Source organism: Lactuca virosa, chromosome 4 (genome assembly GCF_052849685.1).
Source record: "Lactuca virosa cultivar CGN04683 chromosome 4, Lactuca_virosa_CGN04683_v6, whole genome shotgun sequence".
Classification (NCBI taxonomy): Eukaryota; Viridiplantae; Streptophyta; class Magnoliopsida; order Asterales; family Asteraceae; genus Lactuca; species Lactuca virosa.
The window spans coordinates 280,523,919-280,543,073 of NC_136429.1; the positions used below are offsets into that span (position 1 = coordinate 280,523,919).

General features: G+C 38.0%; 1 protein-coding gene across 1 annotated transcript; it reads left to right on the forward strand.

Annotated features, from left to right (window-relative positions):
• The first annotated feature begins 10,220 nt into the window (after positions 1–10,220).
• LOC145108322 (6,7,8-trihydroxycoumarin synthase-like) lies at positions 10,221–12,001 on the forward strand. Its single transcript, XM_079045341.1, has 2 exons — positions 10,221–11,183; positions 11,300–12,001. The coding sequence occupies exons 1-2, from the start codon at positions 10,275–10,277 to the stop codon at positions 11,906–11,908; spliced, it is 1,518 nt and encodes a 505-aa protein (XP_078901467.1). The 5' UTR covers positions 10,221–10,274; the 3' UTR covers positions 11,909–12,001.
• The last annotated feature ends 7,154 nt before the right edge of the window (positions 12,002–19,155 follow it).

Genomic DNA, 19,155 nt, shown 5'->3' on the forward strand with positions numbered 1-19,155 from the left:
GAAATTCAAGAGTCAAGTGGTGAAGGAACTTCAAACCCTAGCACTCAACTTGAGGAGGAAACTTTTGTTGAGCCAATTGACAAGTTTGTACCTCTGAGGCGTTCCACAAGGGTTAGGAATGCACCTAAGCATTACTATGGATTCCATATTACTGCGGAAGGTGATACACTTATCAGTGATGAGACACTGATAGGTCTGGATGAACCTAACAGTTACGCGGAAGCCATGGCAGGCCCTGAGTCAGCCAAGTGGAAAGAGGCAATGGACAGCGAGATACAGTCCATGTATGACAATCAAGTTTGGAACTTGGTTGAGAATGTACCAGGTCGTAAGACTGTAGGGTGCAAATGGATCTTCAAGAAGAAGACCGATATGGATGGTAATGTACACACTTATAAGGCACGACTGGTTGCAAAGGGTTTCTCACAAACTCCGGGAGTTGATTATGATGAGACCTTTTCTCCAGTGGCCAAGATTAAGTCTATTAGGGTTCTGTTAGCCATAGCCGCATTTCATGACTATGAAATATGGCAAATGGATGTCAAAACCGCTTTCCTTAATGGAAAGTTGGCTGAGGATGTTTACATGAGTCAGCCAGAGGGTTTTGTCAACACAGAGTACCCTAATAGAGTGTGTAAGCTTGAGAAATCCATTTATGGGTTAAAGCAGGCACCTCGCAGATGGAATCTTTGCTTTGATGAGAAAGTCAAGGAATTTGGCTTTTCTAGGAGTGAAGATGAATCTTGTGTATATGTCAAGGCTAGTGGGAGTATAGTTAGCTTTTTGGTATTGTATGTGGATGACATACTACTCATAGGAAATGACATCCCAACTCTGCAGGAAGTTAAGTCCTGGCTTGGGAAGTGTTTCTCTATGAAGGACCTAGGAGAAGCTGCCTATATTCTAGGGATAAGGATCTTGAGAGACCGGAGTAAAAGACTAATTGGACTTAGTCAGAGTACTTACTTGGATAAGGTGTTGAAGAGATTCGGCATGCAGGACTCCAAGAAAGGAGAGTTACCCATCCAGAGTAATGCCAGATTGAGTAAGACACAAAGCCCTAGTACTGAGGCTGAGATAGCAGAAATGAGTCGAATACCTTATGCTTCGGCTGTAGGATCGATCATGTATGCTATGACGTGTACTCGACCTGATGTAGCCTTTGCTTTGAGCATGGTTAGCAGGTATCAGGGGAACCCTGGCAAGGCACACTGGACTGCGGTAAAGAATATCCTCAAGTACCTACGGAGGACTAAGGACTGGGTCCTTACCCTCGGTGGGAGTGAAGACTTGAGAGTTGTAGGGTATAGTGATGCTAGCTTTCAGACTGATAGGGATAATTTCCGCTCTCAGTCAGGCTGGGTCTTTACCTTAAATGGAGGAGCAATTTCTTGGAAGAGTTCCAAGCAAGAGACAGTGGCTGATTCAACTTGCGAATCAGAGTATATAGCAGCTAGCGAGGCAGCAAAGGAGGCGATATGGCTGAAGAACTTCATTGGAGACCTTGGAGTTGTACCAGCTATTAAAGAGCCAATGGAAATTTTCTGTGATAGTGAAAGTGCAGTTACCTTAGCCAAGGAACCAAGGGATCACGGGAGATCCAGACACATCGACAGAAAATACCATTTCATCATCCATCGAATAGAAGAAGGACTCCTCGTGGCAAAGAGGGTATCATCGGATGAGAATCCAGCAGATCCCCTCACGAAGGGACTGACTCGGGTTAAGCATCTCCAGCATGCTCGGAGCATAGGGCTGAAGGATGATATTAGATTTAGTAGTTAGATAACCTTGAAATTTGTAAAGTGTAATTGACATTAGATGATGAATAAAAGGTGTTTTATTTATGAGTAAAGTGTTGCTATCTCTTGTCGATCGTTTACTATATTTCTTTTGCATGTTTTGACTTCCAGAATAATTATGTTTGGTATATCATATTATTCGAACCTCCACAGTCGGTCATATGTCGGAAGTAGGTATGAATCAAGACTGTCATGATTGGTTGTAGAGGTCTAAGTTGTTGGACATGGCTACAACACTCATGAGTGCTCATAAGTTCTGAGCATTGGACTCAACCCACGCTCACTGGAATCACTTCATGGAATTTATCTCGAGTGATCGTGAGACGGTAATATCATATAAGTCTTCAAACCTAGAGATATGATTTGTTACTTATGAGTTGGTTATGCATTGATTGTACGTTAACGCATTGGTAACTCGATGTTATAAAACGTACTTTTGTGTATAATTTAATGAGTGGTAGAACAAACATATGAGTCGAAGTTTATCTGTTCCTTCTTGGATTAGAAGCTGATATCTGGGCCCCTCGATGATTTTGTTTTGACCTATGTACCGGGCCCGATCAGAACTAGGTTGATGTGTTCAATTTGTCAAACAAATCGGAAATCGGGAAACAAACTGTTGGACAATAAGTAAGACATTGTTCCATGTATTTGTCCGGCTGATATCTAGAACAGAGGATTATATGATCACTTATCTTAAATGGCGTATCATCATCTTCTCAGTTCCGAGAGACCTTGAAAGAGCTACGATTGCCGATCGGTTCCTGAAGTATTGCAGTTATAGTTATTAGACTTATCCAAGTGGGAGACTGTTGGATAAGGTGTCTAAGTCCATAACTATTTCTGGTATGTACTTGACCCGACCCGGCATGGTCCATTTGGGTTGCATGGCACCATGCAATTGGATAAACTAAAAAAAATAGAAACAAGAGGGCTAGGCCGATTTTAGAAGTGTGTATTCTCTCTAAAGTCATTCCAAAAGCATTTGGTGTTGTGTGAAGCATTTGAGGCATCACACTTGGGGTGCTAGGCTCACAAGGTTTCAAGGATCATAAGCAACAACAAGGTAAGTTATTCTATCTTTCATGCAAGTTAAAATTTGTTCCCCATGTATGCTAGATAGGAATATAACCTTGGAATTCAACTTTGCATGATAATTAGACAAACATAGATCCAAGGTTATTAGGGTTGCATGTACACTTAGGATGTGTTAGAATGCTCAAAACCCATCAGGTGGTGCACCAGCTTTCCGGTGACACAAACATTCCCAAGCACACACACGTCGCACACCAACAGTGGAAATATGACCACATACACATGCTCCGGTTGCAAAAGAACCCAACCACCCTCTTGGTGGCGTATGGCGGGCCGGCAGCGACATTAGCGCCTGAAATCGTAGATGACAGCGACAGATGGAGCTCGACGGCGTCACAGAAGTGGCTAATGGCGGTAGTGGCGCACACTCACACAAGGCTTGCTTCTCCGATCCGGCGACTCTTCGATTGCACACAACGTCTCCAACAACACGTTGCGGTGGCGGAACTTCGATGGCAATGTGGCTGCTAGGCGGGTTGGTCTGATCGGAACAACGACATGGATGGCGGCGGCAGGAAGGCTTCTAAGGTGGCGGCTGAAACAGGAGAGGAAGAGCAATGGTGGACGTCACAAACCTCGTCGCCAGCTTGGTCATCATCGGCAAGGGAGATGCGGCGGTTGCAGCGGTTGCAGCGGTCATCATCGGTCATCATCGGACGTCACAAACCTCGTCACAAACCTCCCCTGCTCATATATTTTCTTTCAATCTAAGTCCCTATTTTACCTTTTTAACCCCATCTTCTGAAATTCTTTACAAATAAAATCCGGAATTTACCAATTAGCCCCTTAACCTCTAAAATCTTTTCAAAAGAAGTCCCATAAATTACTATTTAGTTCCCGCCTTCACAAATACTTACAAAACTAATCTGGAACTTACACATTTAACCCCTAACTTCTAAAATTCTTCACAATTTAGTCCGGGACTTACATTTATTAATTTATTTAAATAAACGGGGCGTTACATCCCATCTGAATGCGGGGCGTACACCCCTTGACCAAGAAGTCGGGGGCTTGACCGTGTACGCACATCGTACCATTTGGTATGCCCAACATACGCATCTGGTCACATCCACTTCTCATTAAGAGCTTAATACATCAATTCCTTACGTCTAAATCCAGATCCAAGCCCAAAATAACATCATAAGTCTTAAATTTTCCAACTTTATGACTTTACATGGCTAGAAGTGCTTAATACCAACAAACCCTAACTTATTAATCCATTAGGACATCCTAGCACATGCATGGGGAAGAACTAAGAGTCAAGATCATATTTTTATGCTTCTAGACATCTAAAAACGTGTGAAAGGACAGTCTATATGGGCTGGAGCATGCCATACTCATAAAGGTCACGACATGGGACCAAAAATGCTTCATGAATCAAGAATTAACAAGATCTAAGGAAATGCAAGCCAAGTTTAGAACTTTATACCTCTTGGAGGTTGCTAAATAGATGAAGATTCCAGATCCAAAGCTTCTTCAAGCTTCCAAGGTGATTCCACTTCCTTCCTTCTCCTTCAAGGCCACTAAAATGCACACCAAAGGTCAAGAATGCTCAAACAAGGGGCTAGGGTTTGCTAAGGTCGAATGAGGTGAGGGAGGCTAATGAGAGGAGAGGTTTTGATGCCATAAGGATGTTTAAATATGTTCTAAACCCTAAAAATTAGGGTTTGGAATCTCACCACGTACGCCCAGCGTACGTGCCCACACCCCATAAATTACAAAAATGCTATTATGGGCCATTTTGCAACATTCCTCATACAAAAGGGCTAAAATGAAATAATCTTCATACTTAGGGTTAAATTTTGGAATTACCTCAACATCAGGATGTTACAATTGTCTCCCACTTGAACTAGACTTCGTCCTCAAAGTCAGCTATTGTGAACAAGTCAGGGTAATGCTCCCGCATCTCGGACTCGGGTTCCCACGTCCATTCGGAACCCTTCCGGTGCTGCCACTGCACCTTGACCAAAGATACCACCTTGTTGTGCAATGCCTTTGTCTTCTTATCTAAGATCGTCACTGGTCTCTCCACATAATTCAGGCGATCATCAACATGAATATCCTACAAAGGAACCATCGTTGAATCATCAGTCATTCACTTCCGAAGCTGTGAAACATGGAAGGTGTTGTGGATCTGGTTGAGCTCCTCAGGTAAATCCAATCTGTACGCTACCTTGCCAACCCTGGCTATCACCCGAAATGGCCCAACATATTAGGGCCCCAACTTGCCCCTCTTCCTAAAGCGTATTACACCCTTCCAGGGTGATACCTTCAGCAAGACCATATCCTCGGTCTGGAACTCCAACTTGGATCGACGCTTGTCGGCATAACTCTTCTACCGACTCTAAGCTGTATGAAGTATCTGCCTAATCTGTTGAATTCGCTCTGTCTTCTGAATAACTACATCAGTTCTTCCTATGACTCTATGACCAATCTCTCCCCAACAAACCAGGGTACGCTACTTCCGCCCATAGAGAAGGTCGAAAGGCGGCACACCGATACTGGAGTGATAGTTGTTGTAGTACGAAAACTCAGCTAAGGGAAGGTAGGAGTCCCAACTCCTACCAAAATCTATGACACAAGATCTTAACCTGTCCTCAAGTGTCTAAATGGTCCACTCAATCTGATTGTCCGTCTGCGGATGATAAGCAGTGCTGAGATGCAATCTTGTACCCAATTCCTCATGGAACTTTTGCCAAAAACGGGATGTGAACCGAACATATCGATCTGATACAATGGAAACTAGAATACCATGCCGAGAAACGATCTCGTGCATGTATAAATCGACCAATTTCTTAGTCGATGAGCTCTCACGGATAGCTAAGAAATGGGCACTCTTGGTCAACCGGTCCACTATCACCCAAATCGCATCATGCACCTTAGCCGTCTCGGGTAGCTTGATGATGAAATCCATAGTAATATGTTCCCATTTCCACATGGGAACCTCCAGTGGCTGCAACTTGCCATGCGGCCTCTGGTGCTCGGCCTTGACCATCCAACATGTCAAGAACCTCTCAACATACCAGGCTATCTCTTTCTTCATGCACGACCATCAGTAACTAAGCCTCAAATCTCTTTACATCTTGGTGGCTTCGGGGTATATAAAAAATTTGGACTTGTGTGCCTCCTCCAGCACCTCCTGTCTGATCCCACCAAAATTTGGCACCCAAATTCGTCCTTATCGGGTCAATAATCTGCGACTGTCAATAGCAAACCTATCAATCTTACCCCTGAGTCTCTCCTGTTTCCAATTCTCCTTCTTGATTCCCTTGGCCCAAGCCTCCCTAATCAGATCAAGAAGCCGAGAATCAATCGATATCCTCATACATAGACTCTCAATATCAGAACTAGCCGTCTTGCGGCTCAAAGCATCAGCGACCACAGTAGCTTTCCCAGGGTGATACAGAATCTCGCAGTCATATTTCTTGACCACATCAAGCCACCTACGTTGTGTCATCTTCCCAATATCAATCCCAAAATACAAGTGATTCCCAAGTTGTTGCATTAACCCAACAAATGCAACAATATGTTGCAATTCCTAACTTCCAACCAGCACAAATTCCTAACTTTCTATTCAATCCCAACATATCTCAACAAACCGACGAGACCGGGGGGGGGGGGGGGAAGAAGAATATGATGATTGATTTTTTGCGTTATTTTGAACAATTTTTTAAAGTTCTAAATTTCTAAAATTACAATTCTATGTGTGAATGTAGAAAACCCGAATAATGTGCATGGCTTTGGAAGGAACTTAAATATGTTTGAAACTTTTGACGATATCGGTAAGAACCCTTTAGTCGTGGACCTTGATACCCGCGGGGAGACTTGGCAATTCATAGGGAATAAGGGGCAACTGTTTGTTAGATTAATTTCAAATAAAGTGGGAGAAAAAAATACCATTGCATTATCCATCTTGGAGTCGTGTTCCTGTCTAGTACAAAGATGCTATATTTTTATTTGTATTTAATTTTATACTTATTATATATTTCTTTTACTAATCAAATATGTTTTTTTTTGCAGACCTATTTTGATCTTGATAGGTTTCGGCGTACAGATTTGTGGGAACCCGTTCGAACAGGTGTCAAATTCGACATGACAAGAGCGTATAGAGATCACAAGCATGATGCAAAACGTCATTTGACAGCGTCGACGGATTTACAGACGTGGAAACTGCAAGAAGACATCCACCGAATTATTGGGTCGCCGATTCTTGGAATGACATGATTGATAAGTTGTTTTTGACACCGAGATACATATGTATATCAAAAAAAAAGGTACTAGGGCAAAACTTGTGCAAACAAGTGCTCATGGTTGTAGGTCATATGCTCAACGACGTCATTTAGAGGCAATAAAATTTATTTGTATTATATAAAATTGTTATTAACACTCATATAAATATATTTATTGTTTTTGGCTTATTATAGGAACAAAAAGGAATGTAGGTGTAACATATTGAGGATATGATCCAAATGCACTTCAAGGAAGACTTAGGTTGAAGATTGTGTAAGTAATAAACGAAATTAATACGTTGTTTAAATATGTTATTATTATTAATTATGGTTTTTTTTGTTTAAGGTATATTATTATTGTTATTTTAATGTTTAAATTTAGTTTTTTGTTTTAATTATTGTATGTTTATTGTTTTCCTTATTTTAAGAAAAGATTTAAGAAGAGTGAGAAAAATGCAAACAGAAGTCAGGGAGGGTGAAGATGTAAATTAGCAAGAATGTCTCATTCATGCCCTCAGGACGAGATGCGGGCATACTCGCGGAGTGGGAAGGAAACCAACCACCAACATAGGTCAAATTCCAAATCAAAGGCCTTCCAAATCTTGTCAATCTCAATCCCAAAATACAAGTGATTCCCAATTTGTTGCATTAACCCAACAAATGCAACAATATGTTGCAATTCCTAACTTCCAACCACCATCAATTCGTAACTTTCTATTCAATCCCAACACATCTCAACAAACCGATGAGACCGGGGGGCGGAAGAAGAAGATGATAAATATGATGATTGATTTTTTGTGTTATTTTGAACAATGTTAGTTTATTGTATATTATTTTGGTATGTAGTAGACTTGAATTTGAACAATGTGTGTGTGATAATATTTATTAAATGTTTGTATATTATAGATATATGCTAGAAGTTTCATGGATTTGTTAAACAAACAGGAATGGTAAATAACAGAATATGTAAAACCAAAAATAAAACATATAATGGCTATCCCGACGACATGTCGTCGGTATAGGTCTTAACTTTAATAACGGTTTGACATATATCAACGACATGTCATCGCTATAGCTCAATCTGAAAAAATGGTTACAAACTTTTGTCGACAACTTGTCGTCGCTATAGAGATCACCTATCCTGACGGCATGTCGTTGGTATAGAGTTGGCCTATCCTGACAACATGTCGTCGGTAAATGTAATTAATGAAACTTTATTTTTTTCGAAAATCATTCCCGATGGAACCTGCGCCGAAGACATGTCGTTGGTATAGAGGGTACCTATCCCGACGACAATTTCCACATCTGGCGACAAGGTTATGCCGACGACTCTGAGCCGACGAATTCTTGTCGGTATAGTCTATCCTGATGACTTGTCGTCAGTATAGGGTTAAAAAATGTCGTCGGCATAGGGTGTTACTCTTGTAGTGTTCTAATGTGTTTCATGACATTCTTTTGTATCTTGCATTCATTTTCGAGTATTTTATTTATTTTTTGAATTCATTTTAAGTTTGTTTCACATTTAAGTATTATCTTGGATTGAAATTGAGTTCCTATAAAAAAAACATTGACGAGGGTACAATGGTAATTTTCACATCGGTCAAGTCGGCCACCGTATAGGTATAAAATAAGGGTGTTCATGGATGGTTAACCGATCTGAAAAAATACTTCGTAAGGTTAATCGAGACAATCAGTTTGTTCATTTCTTAAACCTAAACCTAAACCGAAAAATCAGGTTAACCGATTTTCGGTTAATCAATTTTTTCGGTTCAGTTTAATAAAAATATGTTAAGATTAACGAACCGCATAATAAATTTCCTAAAAAAGAAAGAATTGCAATGAATAATCCATATAATTTGTTTAACTATATCGTTGTTTTTATTAATAATGAAATTAGGATGAATTATCATATACCCGTGAAATATGGAAAATAATATCGACTTATACAAAAATATATTTTTATAATTAATAGATAAAAGATAGTCGAAGTTATTTATGTGAAATGGTGATGAAATGCAAATGATATTTTTAATCTATATCAACCTATGTATATTTGTAACAAATGCTATTGATTGACCATTATTGTTTTAAAATGACAAATGTAAATAATATGATAACTATTAATTGTAACAGGAAACTTTTAAGAACTAATTTGATAATATCTTAAACACTAAACATAAACAATATTTGAAAAATAGAAATTAAAATTTTGGTTTTTCAGTTAATTGTCCCTAAAAAAAGCATAAACTATAACCGAACCGAAAAACTGAAGATTCTCCTGGTTCGGTTAACCAAACCGGAAAATTCAAAAATATCGGTTCGGTTAACCTGAAAATCGGTACCGTTTTTTGGTATTTAGGTTCGATTTTTCGATTTTCGGATATTTTGAACACTACTTGTATAAGACTAGTTGGTTTGGGTTTTGGACCATTGGAAATGGTTTCGGTGAAACTATATTGAAACGGTTTTCAAATAATGAAGAATTGATATTTATATAGTAGAAAAATGTGGTTTTCAGGCAAAATTAATGATACAAGGTTTTGGTGGTTTTTCAATACGGGTTTTGAATCCTGAATACCCAAGAAACATTTTCCTATAAATTAAAAGGGAGCTGATCCGTATACAACAAATTTTCTCCATACACAACAATTGATGCTTTAAAATGTTGTATTGTACAACTATATAATGCATGAATTGTTTGTTGTGTATGACAAAAAACTGTTGTGTACGAATCAAATTAAGAGCAGAAATATCTCTTTTTGAAGCTCCAAACGATCCCAGATTCAAGTCCACAAAATGCAGCAAAATTGGCAAAAACATAGGTTTTTCCAACGGTTTTTATTAAACCGGCTTTAATTATAGGTTCGGACATTTTTTTACCAAACCGGTTTTGCCTCAAAATGTTTTTTCCATTTTAGTGAAAATATCATACCGATTTAAAAACCAGTCCGCTTCAGTCTGATAAACTGATTTGTCTACTGGCGCGTATTTTTGGAGTTTTTCTATAGCTCTTATTTTCTCCGATATTATCACATTAAGATAAAGACATTTATGTTTTTTCCAATTTCATCTCCCAAGAAGCGGTAACCGTTGTCTTAATCATTCCCTTCCCGACGTTTTCTATAAAACCAAAATTGAGTACCAGAGGATGTCCAACATCTCAATAATGGCATTGCTTCTACAGCTGTTTCTTCTTCTGTCTCTTCCTCTCATCTTCCTTCTTCTCAAACTTATCAAAAAGAGATCAAGATTCAGTCCACCAGGCCCTCTTGGACTACCCTTCATCGGAAACTTGCACCAGATAAATCACTCAAACCTCCATACGTCCCTATGGCAACTCTCCAAATCCTACGGTCCAATCGTATCCCTCCAGTTGGGATTCATCCCAGCTATCGTTGTTTCTTCAGCGAGTCTAGTGAAAGAAGTATTGAAAACCCAAGATATCATCTTTTGCAATAGGCCTTCATTGATTGGCCAACAAAAGGTATCTTACAATGGCCTCGAAGTCATTTTTTCACCCTGCAACGAGTACTGGAGAGAGATGAGAAAGGTTTTTATGGTTAACTTGTTAGGACCTAAAAAAGTTGAACGTTTTAGGTATATTCGAGAAGATGAGGTCTCCAGTATCATGTCAAAGATACATGAGCTGACTCTATCGTCAAAGCCAGTAAACTTGAGCGAACTCATGAAGAGTGTGGCTAGTAGTATAATGATGAGATTGGCTTTTAGCAGGAGGTACAAAGATGAACAGGAAAGAGAGGAGGTTCCTCGACTACTTACTGAAGTTCAGGCGATGATGGCGGATTTCTTTGTTTCAGATATTTGGCCAGGTCTGCCTTTTGTGGGTTTGTTTGATAAGTTATTGGGCAAGAAGGATAGGTTAGATAAATGTTTCCAATACTTTGATGTGTTTTACCAAGAACTCATTGAGGAACACCTCAGTTCTCCAAACCCAAAGTCGCTTGATAAAGAAGAGGATTTTATTGATATTTTACTACGACTCAAAGAAGACCAATCCCTAAACCTCACGTACGATCACATTAAAGCCTTGCTCATGGTAATTAATATATACTCTCTCTTCATTGGCTGAATAAAATTTTGTAAGTTTGCCTCACTTCTATGTGATCTCTTTCTTGGATCTAGTGTCTAACTGGTCTTTTGTTTGTCTTTTAGGATATACTGGTAGCCGGAACAGATACTAGTACGGCTACAGTGGTTTGGGCAATGACAGCAATGATAAAGAACCCGAATGTAATGAAGAAAGCACAAGAAGAAGTGAGAAAAGTAGTTGGAAAGAAGGGTAAAGTCGATGAAGACGATCTTTCAAAACTTACCTATTTGAAAGCAGTTGTAAAAGAGATCTTTAGGTTATATCCTCCGGTTCCACTTCTAGTACCACGCGAAACAACAAAAGATACAATTTTACATGGCTACAAAATCAAAGCGAAAACCCTTGTATTTGTTAATGTGTTGGCTATCGGAAGGGACCCTGAATCTTGGGAGAGCCCAGAGGAGTTCTTGCCGGAGAGGTTTTTGGGAAGCAATATTGACTTTAAAGGGAATGATTTCGAGTTAATTCCCTTTGGGGCGGGCAGAAGAATCTGTCCTGGAATCTCAATGGGAGTTGTCACTGTGGATCTTTTGCTTGCTAATCTTGTTTACTTGTTTGATTGGGGGTTGCCCAATGGTATGAACAAGGAAGATATAGATTTTGATGTTAACCCTGGGATAACCATGCACAAGAGGAATGATCTTTGCCTTATGGCTCATACGTACTTGTAAAAGAAGATTATCCATATATTTAGCGTGTTCTTAATGTTATCTGAGTAAAGGCTTGCTAATGCTCTTATATATGTCTATCACTGTTTTTTGATAGTTTCTCAATTTTTGTGGATATATGAATTAGGGATGTTATTCGGGTTGGAACCAGACCAAAATCCGAACCCGAATAACCCGAAACTGAATAAGGGTAGTTGTATGAATCGAAAACCGAACCAATTAACCAATACGGGTTCGGAACGGTTCGAGTATTAATCGGTTCGGTGCGTTTATTACCCAAATAACCCAAATAACATGTACAAGATGATTAAGAACTTAATATAACCGAAAAAACCGAATAACCCGTATTAGGATTCTATAACCCGAATAACCCGAATAATATAATAACAATGTAGTTTTATACATCAACATAAAATATTCAAAGACTAACACAATAGAATAACAATGTACTTTTATACATCAACATAAAAGATTCAAAGACTAACATAACACAATAACACATTCAAAGAATAACATTTACGTAGTAGATTAACATAATCAGAATTAATTTTTACTTGAGTTTTTTGAGTTAAAGCCCAATTTTTCATGAGTAAACAAAAGTATAAATTCATGAATCCTTAGAGACAATAGGAATGGTCGATTTTTGAAAGTCTGAAACAAGATGAATGATCAACAAAAGTGATTTCGAGTTTGAAAATAGTTTGAGAAGATTAGTGGATTTTTAAACGACGAGAACGAGCGTAGGGTTTTTCTTTTCTATTATGAACGATGAGGACAAGAGTTTGAATCGTGATTTTGATTTCTGTCGATAGGAGAAAGGGGACGAGGAATCCTTATTCGGGTGGGGTATTTAGAACCGAACAAGCTTTTATTTGGGTAACCTAGACCGAATAACCCGATAACCGAATAAACATAATATAGATACCCAAAACCCGAATCGAATTGTTTATTTGGGCTTAATTCGGTTCGGGTTTTCGAACTAAATTATCATCCCTAATATGAAGTAAGTTTAGGTGCTATATATGATAGCTTTCGGATGGAACCATCAACACGTTCTGAATTGATCGACATCCGTTACCCAAGAGACCTCTGAATGAACGAATGAAAATCCTCTAAACAAACTTTGAACAATTAAAGATTCCTATCTCCATTGATAGATTTGAATCATCTAACAATAAATGGTTTGTATCTTTAAATTATATTTTGTATAACTTTTATTAAATAAAATGGTATTGATAATATACTTTAAATGATTTTCTATTTAATAACTATATACACGGGGTCCACAATTCACAATGAGTTCAATGGTATGAACTTTTTGTTTAATCAATTCCACCCACATGCATTGAAGTCTTATTGAACTTTATATTAATTCCTATTGTTGATTGCTTAATTGTGTAAATTAGAAGGTATAACCAAGGTTTTAAATAACCTGAGGCTTGGCGGCAATGTCAAAGTTAAACCATGACTAACAATGATGTTTTTCAAGTCGTGACTATTTTATATACATTAAAAAAAATAAATCATACAATTATTGCATTTTATCAAATATATCAAGTTTTTAGAAGTGCTATATTAATATTTTTTTTTGAACAACCAAATATTATTAAAACGAAACTAGCAAGAAGCTAGAAATTACAAAGAAATAGCTAGAATTGGGTTTTCAAGCCAATCAACCCAATTAGTTTTAGTTTTAAAATTTCTAGAACTAAACCAATTATAAGAAAAATCAACTCTATCTTCAAAAATCCGGTTTTTAATCGGATTAGAATCTCCAAAAATGATACCATTACGATATCTCCAAATCACCCATAGTTTGAATAATAGTCTCTAAAACTGTCTTTTTATTACCCGAGATCGAAACCATATCCAACCAAAAAAATAGATCATGTAGTATATCCACACCCGGAAGCACCAAATCCACCCATCTAAACACCATTTGCCAGATAACATAAACTTCTTCATATAAAAAGAAAACATGATCTCCATTTTCCACCTGTTTATCACATAATGGACAAAGCAACGAAGGGATATCCAAACCTTTGATGCTAAGATTCCACCTGGTAGGTAAACGACCAATTAACAATCTCCAAATAAATATGTTTACCTTTCTAGGAACGAAGCGATTCCACCTGGTCACAAGAGTACCATCCGGTAAGCACTCATTATCAATATGCTTTCTAATTTCATTCACATTGAAATTGAGAACACCATTCAATTCCCACCGCCAATCGTCTTCCTTTAGGTTCGGTTGAAAGGATCGAAGCAACAATAATAAGTATTCAAATTGACTTTGTAAAGCTCCACCTTCAAAATTACGATTCCAAAGCCAATACCAACCATCGTCCCATCTATCCGCTGTAGAACAATTACGATTTTGCTCTAGATAAAACAAACGTGAAAAACGATCTTTTAAAGGAATATTACCTATCCAAGTATCCAACCAAAATCGAGTGGTTCTTCCATTCCCCACCATCTTCTTGAGACACGAAAAAGGAATTATACCCCTTTCATGCATGGTATTAATGGAACCAATAATACGAGACCAAACCCCCGAAGTCGTAAGTCTATAAATACTACAACAAACACCAATCGGATAATCATACAGAGCTGAAATCACCTTAACCCATAAAGAATTTTTTTCTTTAACAAACCTCCAACGCCATTTTTGGATCAAAGCAAGATTAATAGCCTCAAGACTACCAAAACCGAGACCTCCTTTCTCCTTGGAAGCCAACACCAAATTCCAATTAACCCAAGAAAGTTTTTTAGAACTCCCATCAAATCTCCAAAAAAAAATTTAGCACGCATGGATTCCAAATATTTCCTAACCTGCACCGACATCAGAAAAAGGGACATATAGTAGTTCCTTAACGAACCCATAATAGAAGTAATCAAAACTGATCTACCACCGATAGATAACATATTTGCCTTCCAATTTGACAGTTTTTTCTGAAACTTGTCAATTATTGGCTTCCAACCTTTAATCATTGACATACTAACACCCACGGGTAAACCCAGGTAAGAAAAAGGAAGTTTAGCAGGTCTACAACCAGTCACGGTAGCAACCGACATAACCTCACAAAAATCGACCCCTATACCAAAAAGATTGGATTTATGAAGATTTATTCTAAGACCCGAAGCATAGAAAAAACAATCAAATAAATGAACCAAGCAGATAACATTCTCTCTAGACCATTCTCCCATAAGCAACACATCATCCGCATAAAGAAAGTGAGAAAGAGTCAAAGATCCAATTTTTATACCTCGAAAAACACCCGCCTCCATAGCATCTGTAATAGCAACATGAAGACCCTCCATTATAAGAATGAACAAAAACGGAGATAAATGATCACCTTGACGAAGGCCTCTCTGAATAAAAAATTCTTCTGACGGGCTCCCGTTTACAAGGACCGAAGCCTTGCTCGAGAGAAGACAACCACGAACCCATGAGATCCATTTGGAACCAAACCCGAGAAAAACCATAATTTGTAACAAATAATCCCAATTGACTGTGTCATAAGCTTTCTCAAAGTCAATATTAAGACCATAAGTTTATTCTTCAATCTCTTATGCCAATCTATAATTTCGTTGACCATAAGGGGGCCATCAATTATTTGACGACCTTTAACAAACGCCGTTTGTTCACTACTAATAATCGAATCCATAACTGTCGCAATCCGCAAAGCCAAATTTTTTGTTATAATTTTATACTGAGCACCAATCAGACTGATAGGACGAAAGTCTGTAACCAACATTGGACTAGAAGAATTACATCCAAATGGAATTTTTCCAGTTTCAAAAATATCCACCACGAACGACAAAATATCTTTCTTTACTAACTCCCAATATCTTTTGAAAAAAATAAAAGTGAAACCATCTGGACCTGGAGACTTGTAGGAACCACAAGCCCAAACTACGCTTTTTACTTCACTTTCAGTAACCGGAACCTCCAAACTCATAACTTGTTCATTCGATAAGGATTTAAAGTTACTACTCCGCCTAGTAACTTGAATACCAGGAACTCTTTTAAATTTTTCTTTAAAGAAATCATAAAAATCTTTTTTAACAATTGAAGGCGACGTAATCCAAACTCCATCCTTTTTAATACCTTTGATCGCTAGTTGTCGACGTCTTCTATTAATTAAACCATGAAAAAATTTAGAATTTTCATCCGCTTCAACACACCATTTAACCTTCTCTTTTTTAACCGCATATTGTGTTTCCATTTTTTCCCATAGTTGGAACTCACCTATAATTCTTCTACGATCCGCCAAAACAACTTCCAAACTCCCACCACCATCAATAATAATATCAATATCATGAAGAGTCTTTAATAACTCTTTTTTCCTGCCATCTTTATTTTTTATTTGTTTGGAATACCAATCACGAATTCGACTTTTGAGATGCTTCAATTTATTTTTGAACATTATGAATTTACTATCACAAGACCCTTCAACCTCCAAAGACCACATCTGTCTAACCATGCTATCAAACCCATCTATATGAAGCCATGAATTATATAGTTTAAAAGGAGTAGAACCAAAATCAATTTCCTCTTGGAAGAGAATAATTGGGCGATGATCCGAAGCCAATCTATCCAAAGCTAGGGCTATCAAATTTGGAACTCGGTCCACCAAATCAAAAGAGATAAGAAACCGGTCCAATTTACTTAATTTATCTCCCTGGCCATTAACCCTAGTAAATCCGAAACCACCCATAAGGACTTCCCACAAATGACTTTTATCTATAAATTCATTAAAACTATGCGACGGACCTGGAAGAAACACTGTACCAAGTCTTTCGCTCGCATTACGAACCACATTAAAATCTCCAAACAGAATATAAAAGCTCTGATTAGCCACCATGAAAGCATTAATCGAATTCCAGAGAACTAATTTACTAGCATCGTCTTGTGGAGCATAAATGTTTATAATAAAACATTTAATCTTTAAGAAAACCCACTCTTCATTGACAATAAGAGCATTATCCATACTCACAACACTTTCTTTTAAAAAAACTGATGGATCCTAAATTGATAAGATACCACCTGATCGACCTTGTGCCGGAGAAGAAGCAAAATCGAATTGATAGTTTCCCCAAACTTGTCTGACTTTTACCAAATCAATTTTTCTAAGATGAGTTTCTTGTAAACCTAAGAAATTAATACTGTGCTTAATGCATAACCGAAGAATATCCTTCCTTTTCTCACAACCCAACCCACAAGAATTATAAGACATTAAATTCATTTATTAATATCTTTGACACCCATTCGCTCGATCAATTTAGCTAGATCTCCTTTGGTTCCTTCCATTTCATATCCAAGAATCTTCCCCATCTCAATCTGAGAAAACAAATTAGAAAATAACGAGGTTGCCTTCATTTTCATGTTTACCAGATTGTTCCGATTTTTATAACTGCCATCGGAATAAGCTCTACCCGATGAGCAGCCGCGTTTAGAAGAGCATTCAACATATTTAAAATTTTTCTTTCTAACTGATTCAAATCCAGGAGGTTCTGAAGGAGAGGAATTTGAAGTTTTCAGACACATCTTTTCTTTTCCAGAATTGATGTCATTCTGTTGTTGTGTTTCTTGAACTCCAGTAACATCATCTTCAACATCAACCCATTTCTTTTTACCCACTTCATTATCTTCCTGATTTTTATTAGAATTTACATCAACAAAGTTTCCATCTATATCATTATCAAACTTAGAGTAAATCTTAACTTGTTCATTTATTTCACCTTCTTCTTGTTGATAGGAATAAATCCTTTATGATCGAATAGATTAAAACAGGTAAAGAACACAATATGATCAAACTGGTGCTGAATGATTAATAGTCACGCCTTAGAAGAACTCGATGAAGAATTGCTTCTGTAGAGGCATTAATTAGGGTTGCAAAATATAATATCAGACTTAACTTAAATACGTAGCATGCATGCACCTTATATACTATAACCCTAGCATTAAACACGAGTGGACAGGCTCGACTCGTTTATACAAAATGGACTAGATAACATAGGCCCAATGACGCAACACTAGTATCTTCAACAATCTCCTCCTTTGCGTCAATTGAAACCATAGCCATGTTAATTCGTGATTCGCTTCTGCACTTTGTAGACTTTAGGAATGAAACTCAACAGAATCTTGCGAACATGAATGTACCAAGTGATCACATCAGTGAAACACTTCACATCATCTTTGTTGTTGCCCTTAAACTTCACAAGAAGCTCCAAAATAAACTTCAGACAAGAAGTAGTAAACAAGTGTTTGTCTTCGAGATGAAAGAATAACTTGCGTCGATCTGCTCCTGGACGATCTCTAGCCGTGTATACCACAAACCATCCTTCCTTGTATATTTTTCCTGGCTTGAGCTTCTGGAAGTCTTTTGGAGCCTCTTTTGGATCGACACTTGGTTTTTGCCTCATAACAGTGGCAATTTCCACATCCATCAATCCAACTTCCTGAATGTAAGACCTGGTCAAAAGTTGAAGATGAGAAAACACAGGTTCGTACTTCTCTTTCTCTCGCAACAAAATATTGAATATCACCATCCAGTCATGGGGGTTCAAGCAAGGCAGATCTGTGAGAGTGAATTCGCAAACTTGACATGCAGATCCTCTCACAACTTTAAACTTCGCATTAGGGAAGCTTTCAGTCTCGATTGGCCCAGTAACCTTCACAGCTACAATCTTGCTCGCACTCCAAGTTTCGAACTGGGGCTTCATATGTTTCAAATAGAAGGCAAACAGCAGTTGATCCGCAGTACTGTCTGAGAAAGGTGCATTCGCAACCTTTATAAAGGCACGAAACATGAACGCATTTTGTGTGATAGGAAGGTCTAACTGCGAATCCTATGTATTTTGGACATCAAAGGAAGCAATAGGATCCAACCAATACTGACTTGGCATATCCACAACTGGATTTTGCATGCGCTTCAGGGTCCACTTTGGAAATAATAGCATTTTGCTTTTAAGAGTGGCCTGAGCTTCCTTTTCATATCTTTCTTTTTCCTCGGCCTCCTTGACGATACGAGCATTTTCATCCAACTCTGCTTCATGAACCTTCCGCCTTTTAAGCTCAGCTTCATCAGGCTCTTCGTCTTCGTCATTGTCAATAATGGATTCATTACTGAATAAATTTTCTTTTTTCTTTGGATCTGGCTTGATGACAGGAGGTTTAATAGAAACTTTGGGGTTTTCATCATCCGTTTAAACTTTAGAACTACCTTCTCCCCCTTGTTTCGTAA